Source organism: Pogoniulus pusillus, chromosome Z (genome assembly GCF_015220805.1).
Source record: "Pogoniulus pusillus isolate bPogPus1 chromosome Z, bPogPus1.pri, whole genome shotgun sequence".
NCBI classification, from domain to species: Eukaryota; Metazoa; Chordata; class Aves; order Piciformes; family Lybiidae; genus Pogoniulus; species Pogoniulus pusillus.
This window is the reverse complement of record NC_087309.1, coordinates 44,780,657-44,801,577: the sequence shown is the minus strand read 5'-3', so window position 1 is coordinate 44,801,577 and position 20,921 is coordinate 44,780,657. Positions and strand designations below refer to the sequence as shown.

At 38.3% G+C, this 20,921-nt stretch overlaps 1 protein-coding gene across 1 annotated transcript in view; it reads right to left on the bottom strand.

Moving 5' to 3' along the window:
* Positions 1-20,921, bottom strand: part of ZSWIM6 (zinc finger SWIM-type containing 6) — a 127,589-nt gene that overhangs the window by 26,783 nt on the left and 79,885 nt on the right. The window contains exons 3-4 of the mRNA XM_064139929.1: positions 14,468-14,616; positions 13,829-13,979 (exon numbers count right to left, since the gene is read on the bottom strand). Of these exons, the coding sequence (XP_063995999.1) occupies positions 13,829-13,979; positions 14,468-14,616 (300 nt within the window). The remainder of the gene's footprint in view (positions 1-13,828; positions 13,980-14,467; positions 14,617-20,921) is intronic.

Sequence of the window (20,921 nt, the reverse complement as noted above, 5' to 3'; positions counted from 1 at the left end):
CGTTTTCTAACTGAAGCTAAAGCAAAGTGGACTACCTTAGCTGCACTCAGTAAGTACACATGTGGTACATTGCAGAGGCAGAAGATGGAACAGACAGCCCAAAGGACTGAAATTATGTTTCCCTCTTTAAACCAAAGAAGTTTCATCAAGCATAAGTACATTGTTAGCAGCAATTGTCTCAGAAACCCTGGCTACTTTTATGCAAATGAAGCACAAGGGCAAGTGTATTTCTAATAACCCCATACGACCACTTGAAAATTCAATAGAGCCCAACTTCACCCTGCTCCCAGCAACTTCAAGGCTGGCTGTGCACACCTCTCACCCAGCCCTCACTTTTTCATGGCTGCTCAATTCCCTGCAGGAAGGGGAGTGGAGACAAAACTTCACTAGAAGAGAAGGGAACACAAAGAACCTCAGGCTTCATTTCTGTAGTGCTGCAAAAGCTACCACTGGAAAGAAGGACGCATAATGTCAATGACCCCATACCCTGAAGCCTGTTTAGGTTTCTAGTCTTTTGGGGCTGAGATTTTCTGTATGTATGATTTTCCTTTCTTTCTTTTATTCTTTTCCCCCCTCCAGCACTTGCCTGTATTTGTATTTCTTCCTCCTCCTGCTCCCTAAGCACCTCCCCCCTCTCCTAACATCTGCTCCATTCTGGCTCTTTCAATTCACTGTTTCCTGTCCTGCTCCTAGCACTAGAAAGTCTGAGGAAAATGCTCACTTGCACTAGATTTTTACCACATACCAATTGGAAGGAGCCTGCAGGATATTTATTCTTCCTACTTCACTCATGGGAAGCCTGCCTGAGCAGGCTGTTAAATGTCATCATCAACCTGAAGGCTTACATAGGCATAAACCAAGAGATTCTCTATTTTCTGCTTAATGGCTCCTGGTGCTCACAGGGGTAAGATGCTGATCATGGTTATCCCATACAACACACAAGGCTTGCAGAAAAACAAACCACACCTATTCACAGTATGTGATGAAAGCATCCATATCCAGTGTATTCAGCATGGAAATTGCTAGTGACAACAGTCTATACTCAAAAGAAGTTGACCAAAATACATTTCCAACATTTCTGAGTTTACCTTTCTAACTCGATTTAATAATGTCACCAATGCCACTTGTCTCATTGAATTTAAAACAAACAAACAAAAGCAAAAAAAAAAAAAAAAAAAAAAAAAAAAAAACCACAAACCCAAACACAACCAAACAAGATCCCTCAAAACGAAAGAGAGAATGCTTCTATGCGTACATATTGTTTTGGTCTGCAACACAGCTCTCTCTTCCTCCTGTCTCCCTTTCCCCAGGCACCAGGTACCTTCTCATATTGTTTCTCAGCAGGCTGTCATCTTTGCTCCTGAACTACCTGATGCTAAACCAAAAGTAAAGCTTTGCCTTGAACCTACATCTTTCCAACAGAAAACTCATCACAGCACAGTGGCAAAATGATCAGAGACCAATATATAAACATTATTCCCCCCCCAAGATAATTGGAAAATAAGATGTGCTGTGACTGCAATTTGATACTAATTTCATGAGGGAATGAGCACTGTAGCTGTCACATTCTAGTGAGGAACTGCCTATTGCGGTTCAACACTAATTCTCTTGACCTGGAAAAAGCTAGTTTTGCCAAAACAGTCCATTGGTTCACACAGCTCTCCTGAGAATACAGGGTTGTCATTCATCTTTAGTGTGCCTTACAACACTAAAACAAAAAGGAAAGGTTACACTGCTGCTTTAGACAGTACACTCCTTCCTTTCACAAGCAAGGGAACATGAGTACTTTTTTGTTACTCAGTAAACATCACTACCTTTGAATTCATAGGGTAGAAAGACGCATGTCTTTTTAATAATTAGAATTCAGATACACACAGCGAGCAACATTAATAAGCATTCACAGTGAAAACAGATGTGGTAGTAATTACGCATCCTATGCATGCATGTATTCATGAAGACAAAGGAAGTGCAAGGAGTGCATAAAGACACACCTGAAAGACCAAGCATTGCTCAGTTTTCATAAATCCTAAAAACTTTACTCTTGCCTCAGTAAATGGAAAGGTTTTAGTAGTGTCTTGGGACATTGGCCATGACTGAAGATTCAGTGTACAGTTCCTAAGAAACCTACATTTCCTACAAATACTATGCTACCTTGTTAGGGTTGCTGTGTTGCTCAGCTTGAATCAACATTTCTGCATTCATAATACTGCATTACCAGTGGCTGAAACTTGGGTTTCACTCTGAAATTTTACATTTAATACACTTAAAATCAATCCATTCATTCAAAAAATTAAAATGTGCAAGAAAGAGATTAATATCTACTGTGATATTTCCTTGCTCTTATTTCTTTCTTAATTACACTCATCTTTCTTCAAAAACAAAGCCCCCCTAAGCTACCAGGAGACTAGCATGTCACCATTTCAGAGAAAATGGAGCCAGGTAATCCAGATCGTTCCCTCTGTGGAACAAATAAACCTACTTCAGAACTTGCTGCACTCTTGCTCCTCCACCCCTTTTGAGCCTAATCAATTCTGTAACAAAAGCATCATTTTCCAGCGTTGGAACTATTATGAAAGAAAAAATATCAGGAGACAGCACCTATACCCCCTTTAAATAGAAGTGCCAGAAAAGGTTTTTAAAGTGGGTTAAAACTCAGATGTAAGCACATATGGACTTGCACTGGGACAGTCACCTGGAAAGCTCAAAGAAGGTATTGTGTGGTATTTATTGCTTCTCAATGACAAGTACAAGTGCCTTCAGAACTACTGGCAATGCCACCTCCCTCCTCTGGGCACAAAGAGATCTCCATTAGAACAAATCATAATCAGAAGACCCACTGGTGAATGCTCCAACTAAATAGTTGCTTTTATGGAATTGTGAAGATAGGCAGAGCACTTCAATGCTATTCTTCCCTTGGTAAGAATCCTGAAGAAAAGTTCTTTTACCCTTGGATTCAAGCCACAATTTTATCCCTAAACACAACTCCTTAATACACTGTGTTTTTTTTTCTATGCAGGCTTCCAAAGAATGCTTTCTATGAGTGCTGTGTTTCTTGAAGAACAGAATGTTTCATTTTGCTGTGATTCATTCTATTACTGGATTAAACTTTGATGTATTGGTCTTGACAAGTGCTCCATGCTGATTGTATTGTGTGTGATAGTATAATCACACTCCATGCATTTCACACTAGCTGGCTGATTAATGCAGTAGATTAGCTGCAGCACTGACGGCAAGAGGAAATCGTTTCTCTTCTGCTCTAAATTCTGAATGTGCATTACAGGGAGTGGAGGTGTAACCCAAGGAGAAAGAAAATAAAGTAAAATAAAATAAGAACAGCCAATAAGCCTAATTCTTTCAGTTTCCCTTTTTCTCTTCCTGCATACTGCTGCTCCAACAGTTAAAGGCACACAAGCATTTGGCTGAAAGTACTTATGCACTGAGATTCTATTCTAAATTATCTTCAAGTCATGCCATGATGAGTACAGGTCTAGAGAACAAGTCTTACAAGACGCAGCTAAGGGAACTGGGATTACTTAGGCTGGAGAAGAGTACACTGAGAAGAGACTTTACTGCTGTCTACAACCACCTGAAAGGAGACTGCAGTGAGATTTGGGTTGGCATCCCAAGTAAGTAGCAATGGGACAAGAGAAAATGGCATCAGGTTGCACAGGGAGTAATTTGGATTGGCAGTTAGGAAATATTTCTTCCTGAGTGGTCAGGCATTGGAACAGGCTGCCCAGGGAAGTGGTGGAGCCGACATACATGGAGGTGTTCAAAAAGCATGTAAACATGGTACTTCGGAATGCGGTATAGTGGGCATGGTGGTGCTGTGTGGTGGTTGGGCTCAATGGTCTCCAAGGTTTTTACCAACCTTAATGATCCTATGATAAACTACATGATCTTGATCTCTGCATTTAGCACAATGGAAAAAAAGAAATAGCCAATTATTTCTCTTATTTTGCACCAGCCCATTGTTGTGGGTTCTGCCTTCATTTGAGTTTGTTTTAAAACTGCTGCATCTTTGCAGACATGTTGCCATGTGATGATACAAGAAAATAATCTGTTCGGAAGGTGTAGTTTACATTATCAGTTTTAGACTACAATTTCACTGAAAGTGCACTTAGGACACATCACTTATCCATAAATGCATCTGTAGTATCCCACAACATAAATACTGCAGCAAGGCATGAGCTATTAGTCCACGAAGAAGAAAGTACAAATTAACCCTGGTACATTAATCCTGGTGGTTAACTTTCCTAATATTCACAAAACCATTCACTTGTTCACAAGTAATTAAACTGAAGTGAAAACATTGTTAATACTAGCATAAACAATATTAAAAAACAAAACACCTTTATGAGTAGCTTAGCATGATTCTTTATCATTTTAAGTACTTGCTAATATTTACAGGTGGGCAGTGAAGACAATGTGCTCTTGCCCAAACCGAGACCAGATATTTTATCAAATATTTTAACTGGTACTCTCAGCAGTCACAGCCTATTCTCGTAAGAAAAGTTAATGTGACTACTCACTATACTCAGTATAAATACACTTACCTACCTCTATTTAAATTTACCATTGAGATTAATAAATTCCCCTTTTCTTTTTTTTTTTTTAATGAAGATGCAAAGCTGGGGAGTTTTCTGAGTTTGTCAAAGCCAAAACACTCCTAAAAGAAACAAAAATGACTCTCATTACAAAAGTGGAGCAAGTGCGAACACTACTTTGCATAGTGGGAAGTTCCAAAAAAACTGCCACAATTATGCTCACAGAATGTAAATAACTCACTGTAACTGTTTGGAAGAACACATTCTGATTGCCTAGTCTGAATTTCTTTCTGCTTTGAGATTTCCTTAGTTACTTTAGTCTTCTGATCCAAAAGAGATTTACTCACATACTTCAAGTAAGATTTCCAATGCAGGTTCTGGTTAGTTGACCAACTGTCTGGATACCACAACTCAAGCTTCTAAGCTCACTTCTCTTATTCTAGTTAAATTAGAATTTTGAGCTGCCTTTTGATTCACTGACAGAAACGTTTTCCCTGAGTTTTTAGTCTATGTAGGTATTTTATATTCTGAAGGATTTCCTCTGTCTTGCTTTGATGCACTTGAGCAGACTGAAGATTCTTGCACTTTCCACTTCAAATTATTCTTCTGATTTTTCAGTTATTTCTCCAGTAACCACTGAAGATTGAAAACTGGAAAATATTGTGAAGCTAGACTACTGAACTTAGATCAGCAAAGTGGCTAATTCCTGTCCACAGTCAATTTATTAGAGGAATACAAAAAACTGTTTAATGTGGGTACTTTTGTTGTAAAAGTACTTTCCATCCAACTGAACGATACAGAAAACCCAAACTTTATGCATTAAAAACCAAGATTCTCAAGCTAGCCATACAAAGTTAATTACTTCCACCATTATACCTCAAATCTGATCAATATCACAGAAAAGAACATCATCGTGAAAACAGCTCCTCATATACCCTCACTTTAAATACTATTATGGCACATGCCAGTATTGAAGAAGGAAATCATCCTCAGAGAACACAGACAGATCACATCTTCACAGACTGACTTCATTCACTGGTGAAAGTGACAGGAAAAACTGAGGCAATGCAGGACCATGAAAGACATATCTTTAAGTTATTACACGTAATTCAGGTCTTAGTGCAGAAAAAACTGTACCATGATACTAACTCAGAACCAATCTTAATTTAATTCTTCCAGTAGCACAAATCATTCAAACATAATGACGTTGTTAACAGCTTCTTCCGTGAAAGGACAGCCGTAACCTTAAGAGCATAGAATTATAGAATCAACCAGGTTGGAAGAGATCTCCAAGATCATCCAGTCCAACCTAGCACCCAGCCCTATCCAATCAACTAGACCATGGCACCAAGTGCCTCATCCAGTCTTTTCTTGAACACCTCCAGGGACGGTAACTCCACCACCTCCCTGGGCAGCCCATTCCAATGGCAAATCACTGTCTCCATGAAGAACTTCCCCTAACATCCAGCCTATACATCCCCCAGCACAACTTGAGACTGTGTTCCCTTGTTCTGTTGCTGGCTGCCTGGGAAGAGAGACCAAGCCCACCTGGCTACAGCCTCCCTTCAGGTACTTGTAGACAGTAATGAGATCATCCCTGAGCCTACTCTTCTCCAGGCTGCACATCCCCAGCTCCCTCAGCCTCTTCTGACAGGGCTTGTCTTCCAGACATCTCACCAGCTTATGAGGGCATGAACTGAATGTATATGTATTTTATAGCTACATGGCACCAACACTATGGCAGCTAAGACTAAACAAAAGTAAATGAGGATTAACATCAATTAAGCAAAGACAGTCTATCACATGATATAGTTGAAGTTAGCACAGATGTGCGAAAATGCTATTAGTCCCATGATGAAAGACCAAAAAAAAAATGGTGCATCCCACCTCCTTTGAAATGCAGGTCTTTCTACAGCTTTCACTTCAAGGTCAGATGTGTACTACATACAACTGATTAACCTAAACTTTAATGTTTATCTTCTACTAATGCAAGGCATTGGTACTCTCCTTAGCATTAATGCAAAACAATATGCAATTCGAACTTGGGATACTCAAAGAAACCAGGAAAATATGGATATAAACACAGCACAAGACCTGACAGATAGAGCCTTGTATTATTTCTGAAATACCATAACATGTGAAGAAAAGTGAAAGTTTCTACCTCATACCTAATCCTAAAAACTTGTTGCATGAAGTATGCAGCTCCAGAAAAATGGCATTATTAATGAATGCTTAACTTTATTACTCTTTCTCAAGGCACCCGTAAAGCAACCATCTAATCTAGTATCAGAAAGAAATTTCTCTAGGAACATACTAGCAACAATTTCAATTTTTTTTTTTTTTTTTTTTTTTTTTCCCTCCACTCAAGTACTAAACAAAGTTAATCTACTTAGGACAGCTGGCATGCTCCATTCATAGAAGTTTCTTTCTCCATTTGCAACAGGAAGGTATGTGAGAGAGAAATATAGACAGAGAACAGCTTCACTAAGTTTAAAAGTGGTTTCTAAATCTAAAAAAAACCCAAACATTATTTAACACTCAATCATTAGTCTGCTCATGACAAAATGGTAATTAAGTCTCTCTTAATGATCTATAATGATTTCTTGCCTAAACACTTAGAAAAAGTTTTAGATGAGCAGTGAAGTGATACCAATAAAAATGAATGCATCATCCTTCAAGAAATATGTTGTACTGTCTACATGACATGGCCTTGTAAAATGACAATTTCAAATTTATCAGAAAAACATATATCTCTCTAATCCAGAAAGTAACCAAAATATCAAGAAATGGGAACTCAAAGTAGACCTGTTGCAGCATTTAGAAAGAGTCCCACAACACAGCAAAGTGCTAAAGAAGAACTAAGACTACTGACACACTAAAGCACAGACAAGTTTCTCCAGTCAGGAAATGTCTTTAGGACAATGACTCATTTAGTATGTCTAGCAGAAAAGATTCTAAGGACATCACCCAAGAAAGCTTTAGTCCATATATGAGGCTCATGGCCTCATTGTAAGAGGTTTTTATATTTAAAAGGCACAGGATCCAAGAAGTGCTGGAGGTTAAGAAATGTATGCCTTAGAAGTGTGGAGACTATCCAGACTGAAGTATAGAATACCCTTTAAGTTCTCCTGAATGTCCTAAAACAGAGACCAGAACCAGCATGATGGAAACTCAGGACATGCTAGCTAATTTTATCCACCCCTCTACCTTGGAGGAGTTCTTTGGACACACATTCTTCCTCATGACAACCACCAAATTTTTGTTCCACAAGAAACTAATCCTTGACTTAAAACGCCCAAACAGCTCTCTTCCCCTTAAACAGTTCTTCAACATCAAAATGGAGGAAATCTAATAGAAATGTTTGTTTTGAAACATGCAAATTACATGAAGTTTCTTCACCATGAGGGCAACCAAGAGGCTATAAAGATACTGAAAACAGTAGTTCACAAAAAAAATGTATCTGAACCTGTAATCTATGTGTTGACAAGCTGCTGGGCTCCATTGCTCCACCAAGCAGATACTTGTCTTAGATTTTTCTACTTGACTGCTTTCATCAGATTAAGCATCTGGGATTTAATTCAACAGTTTCAGCTTTATTAAGCTGTCACAAGAGCAGCCACACTTTGATAACAGTAGCTGCTCCAATTATGGCTTGGTTTAGGGTTGACAAGTATAATGATTCATTCATGGCACATGAGAAGCAATAAAAGGTTGTTTTGCATTACAAGCTTTAAAAATGTGGGCACTTTTTTCATTTAATTTGTCACTTAGCTTTTGCTAAGAGGACATTTAAATTGCAGTAAAAGGCAAATGGGGCTTTTAGTTTAAAAGTAATCCTCACATTTAAATGATCTGTAATGGTGCAGTGTTTGAGTGGAACACTATTGTTTCACAGTGGGCCCTGATGGTGACGTGACATTTGTATTCAGGTCCTGTATTTTCCATGTGGCTGAAGGGCTTCCAATTGCATTTTGCAGCCAGAAGCCTGCAGAAAACATCAATTAACTTGCAGATCCCATTTGCCCATGAAACTCAGCCTGTTTCCAATGTCTGGCATCTGGCAGTGCTCAACATTTAACTTCAAAGCAGGGCCTCGCAGCCATCACGATCTGTGGGTTGGGACACAAAGACCAAATTGCCCCCTTTTTTCCAGGGATTTTTTTCACTATTTTAGATCACCATCAACTTTTAACTTCTCATGGATGATTATTAGCAAACAAATTGTAGCAGTATTGCATTGTTCTTTTTTCCCCTCTAGACTACAAAAAAGGTTAACTGACCTTTTTCTTCAAGTAGGAGATCTCAGCTCAACAGGCTTCAAGTAGATATTTACCGTGCATTTCCATATTTAATTAAAAAGGCAAAGCAAGGAGTTTCAGACAATTAATCATACTGATATACTGGTCTTAAGTCACGGTCACCAGGAGCTAAAAAAACCTAAAGATCAGCACATGAAAATTTACCTACCGAGATACCAACATGAAGAATTCCAACTCCATTCTGAACTCTGGAACATGTATTACTGTGGCAAGCCAAGCTGGAAGTGCTCACTAATGCATCACTGAAGTTTCATCTAAATTATTCTAGTATGAGAAGTATATGAGCAGGCCTTATAGCTTTGAATTGTAACCTTGATTTTTTTCCAATACTACACCTTTGGAGTTCCCTAAAAATAGCATTTAGTTCAACCCATTCCTTGAGGTACAACAGGGGAGTCTGATTAATGTAAGCATTATACTCTTCCTCCTCATCTAACAGCTTTAAAACCCAACTAGCTAGTTATGTGCAAGGCTTTTTTCGTTATTGTTGTTGTTGTTAACTTGAGGGTTTTGAATCATAAATTGCTTAAAGAGTTAGGACTTTGTATGACAACACTGGAAGGTTCATACTCAGATGTGAGGTATCTGTGGGCTTTTTATGGGGGGGTTGCTGGTTTTGTTTGGTCCATTCAGGTTTTTTGATTAGTTTACTGTGTGTTGGGGCTTGGGGATTTTGTGCGGAGGGAATAGGAGGTGTAATTGGCTTTTTTTTTTTTTTTCTGTTTTTAAACACCATCAGTTTCAAGCATTCAAATCCAATCTAATTTCTACTTCAATAAATAATTTACTATGAGATTCAGCAGGAAATCTGATTGAAGCCTAGTGTGGAGCCTAGTGGAGCCTTTCACTACCTTTGTGGTGCCAGGCAGGAAGCATCAGTTAAGTTCCAATGAAATGTTTGAGTGTTCCAATCAAGAGGCAATGCTGAAGTTACGTATGCTTCAAGTTCTGTGCTGGGATGGAACTAAGGAAGTGGCCATATGCCTAGCAGTTGGCATAGCAGAGTACCAGGACAAGTAAGCTTTTTTTATGTAGAGTCTATATTTGCATACTTTGTCCTAAAATTCTCCATAAATAAAATATTAAATTGCTACCTACCCATTAAATAAATGAGACCATAGATAAAACGTTTTGTAACAACATACATATATGCCACTAGATTATTCTGAACAGTTAACATAAAACATTTAGTATGCACATTCCTTTCATATTTCACTTTTGACATCCTAGAAGATGACAAGACAGGAAGCCAGTATCACTTTAGAACACAATAACATCACATCCTCAACCCAATGTGTGAAGTATCTCTACCACTACTGGCACAGATCACATGTTGCCAGTTCCTCCTTCTGCAGCTTGCTATTGTAACTCTTGTCTCCTTTAAAATCTCCTTTGACTTTTTTACATTCATCTTTTTTTTTTTTTTTGTCACATGCAGATGTGGCATACCCTGGAAAGATGGGTATGTTTAATTTAAATGAAACTAAAGGTGAAATCCTAGCAAAAACATAACAACAACTACCTTCTAACAAGGTAGAAATCAAGATGGAGAGATGCATCCAATCAAGTACAATTTTGAGGGAACTTGCTAAGCACTTGTGGAAGGAATCCCACAGATGTGGGGAAGAAAGTGACAGTTTAGAAACATAAACAAGCTGCAGGTGGAGGAACTCAATTCCACTCTCAGACTACTGCACACCTGAAATAAGTGAAATGTATTTGCAATTGAAATTGTTGTACCTAGCTGCGGAAGTACTCTGTTTTTAGCTCTCTGGCTGCAGGAGTTCACCAGATGAGCAACCCCCAAAGGCAGACAAAAATAAAAAGTGGTATCATCAAAGCCTTTGCTAAAGTAGTTTCTGTAGAATCTTTATATGAAGCTACCTTTTAGGTATTACCTCTAGAAAAGAAGTGAAGCAAGCATGCGCTGTGTTTCAAATTTCTGTAGTTACTAAAACTGCCTTCACCCAAATAACTGACACAGGAAACAACAACATGGCACTTCACTTCATACTCTGTCAGGGAAAGAATGAAATCAATGAAACAAGAAGAGGAGTCACTGAGAAAATTTAACAAAACCTTTTATGTTTATTGGCAGCATGTGGTATGATCACTACAGGTAACAGATGGAGAACACATTTCTGCCTCTCCCACCACCTACCAGCTCAACCCACATGAGCAACGAAGCATGAGACCCTTCAGTTTTCAGTACAGTGGAACACAATTTTGGTGCACAAATGTCCAGCTAAGCATGTACCCTGCTTGGCAAAAGCTGTTATTCCCCAACAAGCCAAAGAATTAAAAAAAATAGACACAAAAAAGGTTATTACACTTTAAACAATTAGGTACATCTACACTCTTGTTAGAGCTTTGCCTGCTTTGATATTATGGCTTTCCACCACAGACCTCTCAACCTCATCAACATAGATAGTACTTTATTGATGCTAAACAGCTTACACCCAGTCTTTGCCCCAGCAGTCAATATGAATCAATCAGTCATCTTTAACCTCTACCAGTGGGAAGGTAAGTTTCACTTTTGATGTACCCTTTCTAAGTGTAACACCAGCCTTGGATTTAATTTAATTTAGTTTGATTGAAAATATATCACTACATTTGAGAATTATGGCCTTTGGCTCTCTTCTCTGCAGTAGTTACCTAATATCCCACCAGGTGTCACCTCTAAGATTTTTGTCTGTTTATTACTTAGTATATATTTACATATTCCATGCCACGTAAAGCATGCAAAGCTATATTGAACAAACTCCTTTAAGTGTCGACTTGAAGTGTCTTTCCAGACTGAATTAAAGCAAAGGTAACTACTCCAAGTTCTACAAAACACAAAGCCATGAGGATGATTGGGGGTCTTGAGCATCTCCTCCATGAGTGAGAAACCTGGGGGTGTTTAGTCTAGAGAAGAGAAGACTGAGAGGAGATCATATCCATGTGTATAAATATCTGAGGGGTGGATGGGACCAATCTCTTTCCACTGGTCAGCAGCACTAAGACAAGGAGCAAAGGCTACAAATTGGAATACAGAAGGTTTCACCTCAACATGAGGAGAAACTTCTTGACAGTGGAAGTGATAGAGCACTGGAACAGGCTGCCCAAGGAGGTTGTGGAGTCTCCTTCTCTGGAGAACTAAAAAACCTGCCTGGATATGTTCTTGTGCAAACCACTCTAGGGGGTCCTGCCTCAGCAGGGAGGTTGGACTTGATGATCTGTGGAGGTCCCTTCTAATCTCTAGGGTTCTGTGATTCTGTGATTTCATTTAGGCTGTGTTTCTTCAGCTTGCTTTGAGAAAGCCTCCAGAACAGCATCCGAAACATTACTACAGCTAAGATAAACACATGAACCCCTTCGGTCATACATGCAGTGAACTATCTCTTAGATATTATTTTATTTTAAATAATTTAGGTTGTTTTTATCTTCTACATACTTATACAGCAACTGGCTAACAGTTTCTTCCAGTACATCATACCTAACAAAGCAGTGCTTGTGGTTATTTAGCATTCTATCCAGTCACCTATCTGCCTTTAAAACACCATGAATCTCATGAAGACCAGTAAGGCAAAGTGCAAGGTAGGTCCTACACCTAGTTTGGGGCAACCCTCGATATCAATACAAGTTGGGGGATGACAAAATTGAGAGCAACCCTACAGAAAAGGACTTGAGAGTACTAGTGGATGAGAAAATCAACATGAGCCAATAATGTGTGCTTGCAGCCCAGAGTACAAATCATATCCCAGGCTTCACCAAAACAACTGTGGCTGACAGGTCAAGAGAGTTGATTCTGCCACTCTACCCTGCACCAGTGAGACCTCACATGGAGTACTGTGTCAAGAACTGGGGGACCCCACAACACAAGACAGACATGGACCTGCTGGAGCAGATCCAGAGGAAGGCCACAAAGAGGGCTAGAGCACCCCTCCTATAAAGACAATCTGAAAGAATTTTGGCTGTTCAGCCCAGAAGAGACATGGTTCTCGGGAGACCTTACAGCTACATTTCAGTATGAGAAGGGGACCTACAGCAAGGCTGAGGAAGGACTGCTTAGAAGGGCTTGTAGCAATAGGACAATGAGCAATTGTTTGAAATTGGAGCAGGATAGATTTGACATAAGGAGGAAGTTCTTTACAGTAAGAGTGGTAAAATACAGAAACAGCCTGCCCAGGCATGTGGTTGAGGTCCTGTCCCTGCAGAGATTCAAGATCAGACTTGATGTGGCCCTAGGCAGCCTGATCTAGTTGGAGTTGTCCCTACTCTCTGCAGGTGGGTTGGACAAGGTGACCTTTGAGGATCTCTTCCAATCCAACCCAATCTGTGAATGTGCAAATCTACTGATGACAGTTACATTGAAGCCATTTTGAATTCTCCCTCACTTGTACAAATTCCTACAGATTTTGAGAACTACTATTGAAGCAGTAGTTCAAAATTTTAGAAGCGAGTTTCTGGAACACTTCAGAGTAAGTGTTCTCAGGCCTTACCAGTTTAAATATTTCTTTCTTCATTTCAGTTCCTCTTTCCACTGTACAACTAAGTCATGTATCTGGTCACAACTGTAAAGCAATGTTAATTGTTTTAGCCCTTTTATTTATTTGATCTTCTTTCCTGCTCAGTAATGGACTTCTGCTTTCTTCTGTTGATACTTTCGAAACCTCTCATTGCCTTTCTTTTCTCTCTAGTTGTGCACTGATTTCTTCCTTAACCTCTTCAGCTTAGCACTGGTGGCCTTTATACTTACCCTCCTGTTGCACTTGTTTCACATTGTGTTTCCTCTCCTCTAACTTCAACTGCCTCATGCAGTAGATTAGAAATTCAATTCCACTCAACCTCAACCAAACAAGCAAAACTGCACAAAACTCCTTTACCTAGTACCACAATAAAGTTCCTCTCCACCCCAAGTACATAATTGTCTCATTATGCATATAAACACCTAAAGGATTTTGAAGTCTGTGAATTTACCCAATTCATCCCAGAGCTGCCTATACTTGTCAGTCATTGTAGTTCCTTGTTGCCTCCACAGCGACAGGCGAGGGTCAGCCATGAACTGCTCTGTTATCAATGTCAGCATGCGAGCTCCATTTGAATCTCTCATCTTTAGCATTTCTCGCACCTAGGAAACAAGTCTTTTAATACATACTGAAAAAAAAGAAACAAAGAAATCACAGAACAGGTAATATGTCACAGTATTAAATATTCCAGCTCTGTTAAATAAGAAACACAACATGACATTTTTAAGCAGAAACAAATAGCCTGTCTTCTCAAGTTTAGCAATTTTGTTTCAGTATCCCACTGCAATTCTTCAAAGACACATTTTTCACAAGTACTCCATAGGTGTATGGCAGAAATTTCTACAGGGTTTTCCAACATTTGGGGTGTGGAAAAGAAAAGCAAAGTTGCAGATGGTTGAAATGTTACTTCACATCCTTATACTGATCTCAAGACATATCAGATTGCAGTACAAACTCATAATTAAGTTGTCATCATGTTCCCAAGGCTTTTTCTTGTTTTAGAGCAACTGGACTTTGCGTAAGGCATGAACAAGTACAAACTGGCTTGGGGAAATAGAGGAGAGAGAAAAGTTTACAGTACTCAACACACCTTTGCAAAAAGCAAATTGAGCTGCCTCCCTGATCCATGGTATCCACCCTGGGAAAGGAAGAGTTTAACTTGTTCTTGGACCTGTTCCTCATCCAAATGCCAGCAGTTTTCATCATCTATGCTAGCACCTGCTGTTGGGTCAGGAGCACCTGCAAGCAGCAAGAAAAGAAATCATTATGTTCTATTATAAAGAAGAAAGGCTCACGGATCCAGGGCAAAGGACTACTACAGAGTAGTAGTTTTTTGGATTTCTGTTTGTCCTGTTTTGGATGACTTTGGTTTAATTTAAGCACTCTTTAAAACAGACTTAGATTTATTCTCAGTAGTTTTAAGCAGTTAGAAATTACAGTCTAAGATAAATTATTTATATTTTATAACAAAATACTAAAATCAAGATGAGGATTTTATTTCTTCCATTTGAGCAGCTATATTAAAATGCTTTTACAAGGAAAATTAGACTTTGCATAGCATTTCTACAACTGTGATGTTAAAACCACTCTCCCCAAAACACCTGTGTAATTCCTGTACCTTCCACAGTCTTGTTCGGGTTTAAGTGACTGCTAGTGAGCGCTGCTATTGATGGACATGAGGAAAATCATCACCCTCGGTGCCTCTGAGCTGTGATGGCTCTGCAAACCTAAACAAAGAGTATAAAAAAATCCCCAAACAAATCCAATGTCTTAAAGCACTAAAGGCATTTCAACTCTTTAAATAAGAGTTAGAGCTTTATGAAACTGATTCTGATTCCATACAAGTATTTGTACATAGGCAATGTCACCAGCACAAAGTCAATTCAGAGGAACTCTACCTGAATTAGCCTAGGATGAACTGAAGTGACTAAATTTACATTGGCCAGTGATTTGGTCACAGGACACTCTAAACTTAAAGTCTGTGGTTATGATGAGTGATTTTCCACCAAGACTGACAAAATTAACTAACTAAAACAAGTTCTTGCACCATCTAGTAATCTATATTTTTCTGAAGATGACTGCATTTCTACTGGATAGTTTTTAAAAGGTATTCAAACTGAAAAGGCTGAAAAGCACCTGTCCAGACTGCCAAGAAAATAACTCAAGGCAGTGCATCCCTATACCAACGTAAGGTATTTTAAATGTGCTCAAGACTAAAGTTGACATTTTGATTTTGGGCTTACCAAAAATGTGCAATCTCTATCTCTGATAGGTTTTGAGATGATGTGAAAAACCAAGTAACATTACACATCTAACACTTACATCCAAGTTCATGTTAACTCTGTAGCAAAAAAAAAAAAACTCCTCTAAGAAAAGAAAAAAAATCTGAACCCAGAAAGTCCTTCCCTCCCCCCAACTCCAAAAAAAAAAGAAAACTGAAGCAACAACAAACAAACACACACAAAACCCAAACCTGTCAGGGAAAGAACATTACATGGTCAGATTTTTAAAAACTTGCTTTTGGTAAGAAGTCCTGAGAACATGAAATGCAAAGATAGATGCAACTCTTCAGGGCTACAGGAATTGAACATTGCTTCTATTGATTCAAGGCTTTATTTCAGAATTTCAGAGGTAAGTTTTGTCTACTGGTTGTTCAGTAAATAAAAAAAAGTTAAAAATCCTCTAGCTCAGCAACTTCCTAAACTGCATCCAACTTTAGAGCATAGAACTGAGAATGTTGCACTACTGTATTTAAACATAGAGAAGCACACATACTTAGACTACTAAGAAACTCTGTCTTTGAAGATGTAAATGAACTCTTCTGTCTTTCACAGAAACTGTGTCAGACATCAGTAATCAAGTCTAAAACAGTATGAAAAATATAAAAAGAAAAACCTCCTCTTCTGTGAGTGCTTCCATCTATATTATGTTAGTTTTAAGGGACTTTTCAATTCAGTCAGCAACATGAAACATATTGGTGAGTCTTCAGTTGCAAATAAGATAAAAACAGAAATCAAGCCACATGAGAACAAGGAGTGCAGCTGTTGCACAGACTCAGGTTTGCAGTATCACCTTCCAAATAGTTTAAATATTTAATTGCTCTAAAACAGAGAAAAGGAAGACCTGTGAAAAGAAACTATATGAAGGAACCATACTTACATTTATCTTCTATTTCAATAGAGATTTATCTTTAAATAATCTTGGGATGGCTACTTTTAAATTGAGTTAAAAATAGCTCAAGATTCCTCAGCTAAGCTTTCCAACTTATGGGAAAAAAAATCCTATTGGAACGGTTTACATTTTATCAAAAGCTCATCATAGAGTTTGTGCTAGAAGGTTAAGTTTCAACACAGCTACCACAGATTCCTTAACAACAGGATTCTTTGAGAGGAACACGGGTGCCTGCTGTCTGCAGCCAGCAGCACTGACCCCGTAAGGGTCTCCTCTCACAGCATAATTCCAAATATACCTTTCCTAGAGGCTGAGAATTACTATACTTACACCAGTGTTATTTTCATGCCAGTAGGCTAGAGGACTGTAAAAGCTGACTGCAAAAGCTTGAGGGTCTGAGCACTGCAATGCAGTTCAGCACAGTACTATGGATATGTCCAATTCAGAGTGGTATTTCCTCACAAGATCTTACAAAAGCTACACTAAATATGCTCAAAATTTTTAATCAGGATGCACAAAACAAATTCATGCAACTGGCACCAGCTACAGCTGTAATCCTCTGATCTTTAAACACTGTTGACAGACTTCAGCAATAGCTGTGGACTAAACAAGGCACAGAGATGGTGTGTCCAATCAGGTATGAGTCCAAGATGTCTTTTCACCACGGCAGCAGTCAATAGTAGTGACACTGGGGAAGTGTCAGTTTCCACTACTCATGTGACTCTTGTTCCGAGATTGAGATAGGGCCAATTCTATGTCTCTCAAGCAGGCACTTTTCAAAATCACTATGATCACTTACAAAGGCAGGTGAATACTAACTGATGCAGCCTGTTTCCTCTCCAACTCAAACACAGATGTCCCAGCACAATAAACAGGATTTCTACATTGCCATTTTCCTTCTGAAGAAAAGAGACCAGTTTGGCTGTGGAGAGGAGCACTGGCAGTCTTGGATTTAATCTCTGCAAGCGCAGTTTAGTACCCTCTTCTCCCCTTGTAAAACCAGGGATAAGAATTACTTACATGCTTTACCAGGGTATCATGAAGATAAATAATTTCACATCTGAACTACAAAAGTGAAAAGCACAGTATAATTACACTAAACAGTAAAACTTGTAATAAAGCTGTGTCAGTTTATGGACACTAACACATTAATTTCCCTCCCTCCAACCTCCAGCTTTAGCTTCTATCATGACTGATCCTTGAAGTAGGTTTTATGTCATGTTCTTACACTTAAATACAATAAATAAGGTATTTATACTCAGTGTACAGATACAGGTATACATATTTACACTCTTTCACTAAAATTACTAAGTTGCAATTTTTGCAATCAAGGCAGGAATATTGTGCACAGCAGTTTATAAGACCGACACTCAGATGAAGACTGAAAACCAGCTAACAGCCTTTTATACTTTTGGTCATAGCAGGTTACATGTTAAATATAACCAACTCCTAAGGTCTAAGAAGCATTTAAAAAAAATACATTCTCTGATCATAGACACAGCAATTTTAAATGCAACTGCTTTCAAAAATGAGAAATCATATCTGACAATTAGAGTTGCATATGGAGAACTTAACCTTAAAAAGGAAGCACAGGTGAAGTAAGGTGCATTGACTCAGGCTAAGAATTACCTATATTGCAAACTACTTAGGTGAAGCTCAATAGCAAACTTTGGTTACAGCAACAAAAAACAGTCTTGAAGGCAATCTGCTTCCCTGATCCTGACTTCAGAAGTATCACAAGAGTTGGCATCAAATGAAACCATGCCATATTATCATAGCCATACTGAAACTTCTTTAAACTTCATTTTCTAAAAATCTTATTAAATTCATAGCACATATGAACTTAGACAAGTCAAATTTTATTAAAAGTTATTTCACAGCAGTGTTAAGGAGGAGAACACATAGAAAAAAATTTACACATGAAAAGCATGACTTACAGAGAACTATACAAGGACTGAATGGTCCCAGATAGAAACTAAACCTGCTGTACATTGATTCACAGCAGAATAGTAATTAATGTTATAAACTCAGAATTACTCTAAATAATTATTTCAAAAACCCAAACATCGTAAAAGTAAAGAGACAAAATACATTCCCCAAAGGATGTGAAATTTAGACAATTTGCTTCACCTCCTACTTAATTTCAAAACTCTTGGTTGGGAGACACTTGTCCAGCAGCACACAGCATCAAAGAAAAAGATAAACAGCTGTGAGGAGACCAGTGCTAAGAAAGAAAATACAAACATAGGACAGGCTGTGCTGTCACTGAAGAAAGTGAGTAACTCCCCCAACAAGTTTTTAACTTGGGGAGAAAAAAAAATCTTTCCATCTGCACATACAGCAAAATGCATAAACTTATCGGCTGACAGATAAAGCCTCTCCTGCAAAAATCCAGGTCTCACAATCACAGAGATGCAAGTTTGAAAGTCTAATTGTGCATAGCACACAATAGAGCTTCCTGATCAGTACACACTAGCATATAATACTTTATTTTTACCTTCCACATCTCAAAACAAAATCCCACTGTTTCTTTTCTCTATAACAAGTTTTATCTTACTGTTTCATGTATTTGAAAACACCTTTCCTAAAAACCTGAATTTCATAAATAATTTCTTTCATGCTGTTTTGCAGAGACCACTTTTTCCTTTTATTTGACATTGTATTACTTATTTACTTCTAAATGAGTTTCTGAAATTTCTTTAGTTTTTGGCTAGGCTTCTGGTAACTTCCTTCTCAGCTCTGGTTCAATAAATGATTCTCATACTAAGCATTGAGGTATTTCACTTTCATGCCTCTTCTAAGGAAACTGATCTGCTATTTTCTACATTTGTGTTTTGCAACTAGTCTCTCAATGAATTTTGCCAGTTTAAACAGGACCATATGAATACTTTTTTTTTCCATTATGTCTCTTCCAACCTGGTTGATTCTATGATTCTATGATTCTTTAATATTCCCTTTTCTAGTACACGGCAATACATTGTATTCAGTTGTTCATTCTATCCTACCCCACAATTTTCCACAAAAATCTCCATTTGCATTAAATACATATTATAACATACTCATCTGTACCTCTGGATTTCCCTTTGAAACTTATAATATAGAGGAACCACACTAGATGCTATAAACATTTCTTTTAAAGCTAATTTTTCTTCAGGTGTTCCTTTCTTGAATGCCTTCACTGTAATATACCTTCCTAGCATATAACAGATCAATGTTTGCAGACAATGTACCTAGAACTCACTTGACAAAGAAACAATTACTCAGATACTTCTGCTTCTAAGAAGATAAATATACTTTAACCAGTTTCTCCCAGCTTCTCCCCCTAAACCTTCAGTTTATCTGCACACAGCTTTTTGTACTGGTGAGTGATTCATATTCTAAGTAGGAGAACCAAAGAAAGGAAGATATCTGGAGTTATTCATACAGTTCTTCTAGAAGCTGAGATTGCAACAACAGCACTGAACATTAAGGAGAGAAACAGTACATCCTAAAACTTTAAAAGTTAAATTGGTTTGCTAGGCTGGCCTTATGCTAATAAAAAGCAAACCCTTTTTCACTATGCACATTACACAAAATCAATGATAACATGAGATTAGCATGTCAACAGGACTACCTCACACACACACAGCCCTTCCCCAAATTTGAAGATACTTCCTTATTTCCACTCAAATTCTCAGGAATATAGTTTGACCTTGACCTTTAAAGCAATTTAAATTTCATTTAAGTTTCATGCCAGAATAAAAATAGATCCAAGATGACAAACATAGTCAGCAATTGGTCATCCTGGCTGTTCTCCTCCTAGCCATATACACCTGCCAGTTCCTGGGCTATAGCAGTACAAAAATCTATGACGGAGTGAAGGGTGTCAGATAAGTAGGATCCAAATCTACATCCAGCTTCCTGAGTCAGCATCCACAGACTGAAACCTAATGTGAACCCAAGAGTTATGCAGGGAGGGCATTGAAGAATCAGTACAAACACCTACAAGGTGCCTTCAAGTACAGATTAGACCCCACAGATGTCCAGATTTGAAATCCTCTGGAACCTGTATAGTTGCAGCAGAGTCACATGAGGCAGCAAGTCTTCCTAAATGTAAGACATACTTTTGTGCCGTAAAAACATGCAAAATCCTTTTGTAATGTGATCACCATCAAATCAAAATTAGCACAGCAAATGCAGAAAAGGATTCCTAATAAATCACCCAGTTCTTCTGAAGAAGTCAGTGAACAGACAACACATTCTGATGTTTCTAACAATGCCCTCTTATCCTTCATTGCAGAAGCTCAGTTGTGAAGAAATATAGGATATTTTATCACTTGTATCCACCATGAATTCAAAAGAGATTTGACATTTCAAAATCGAACTCATTAGTG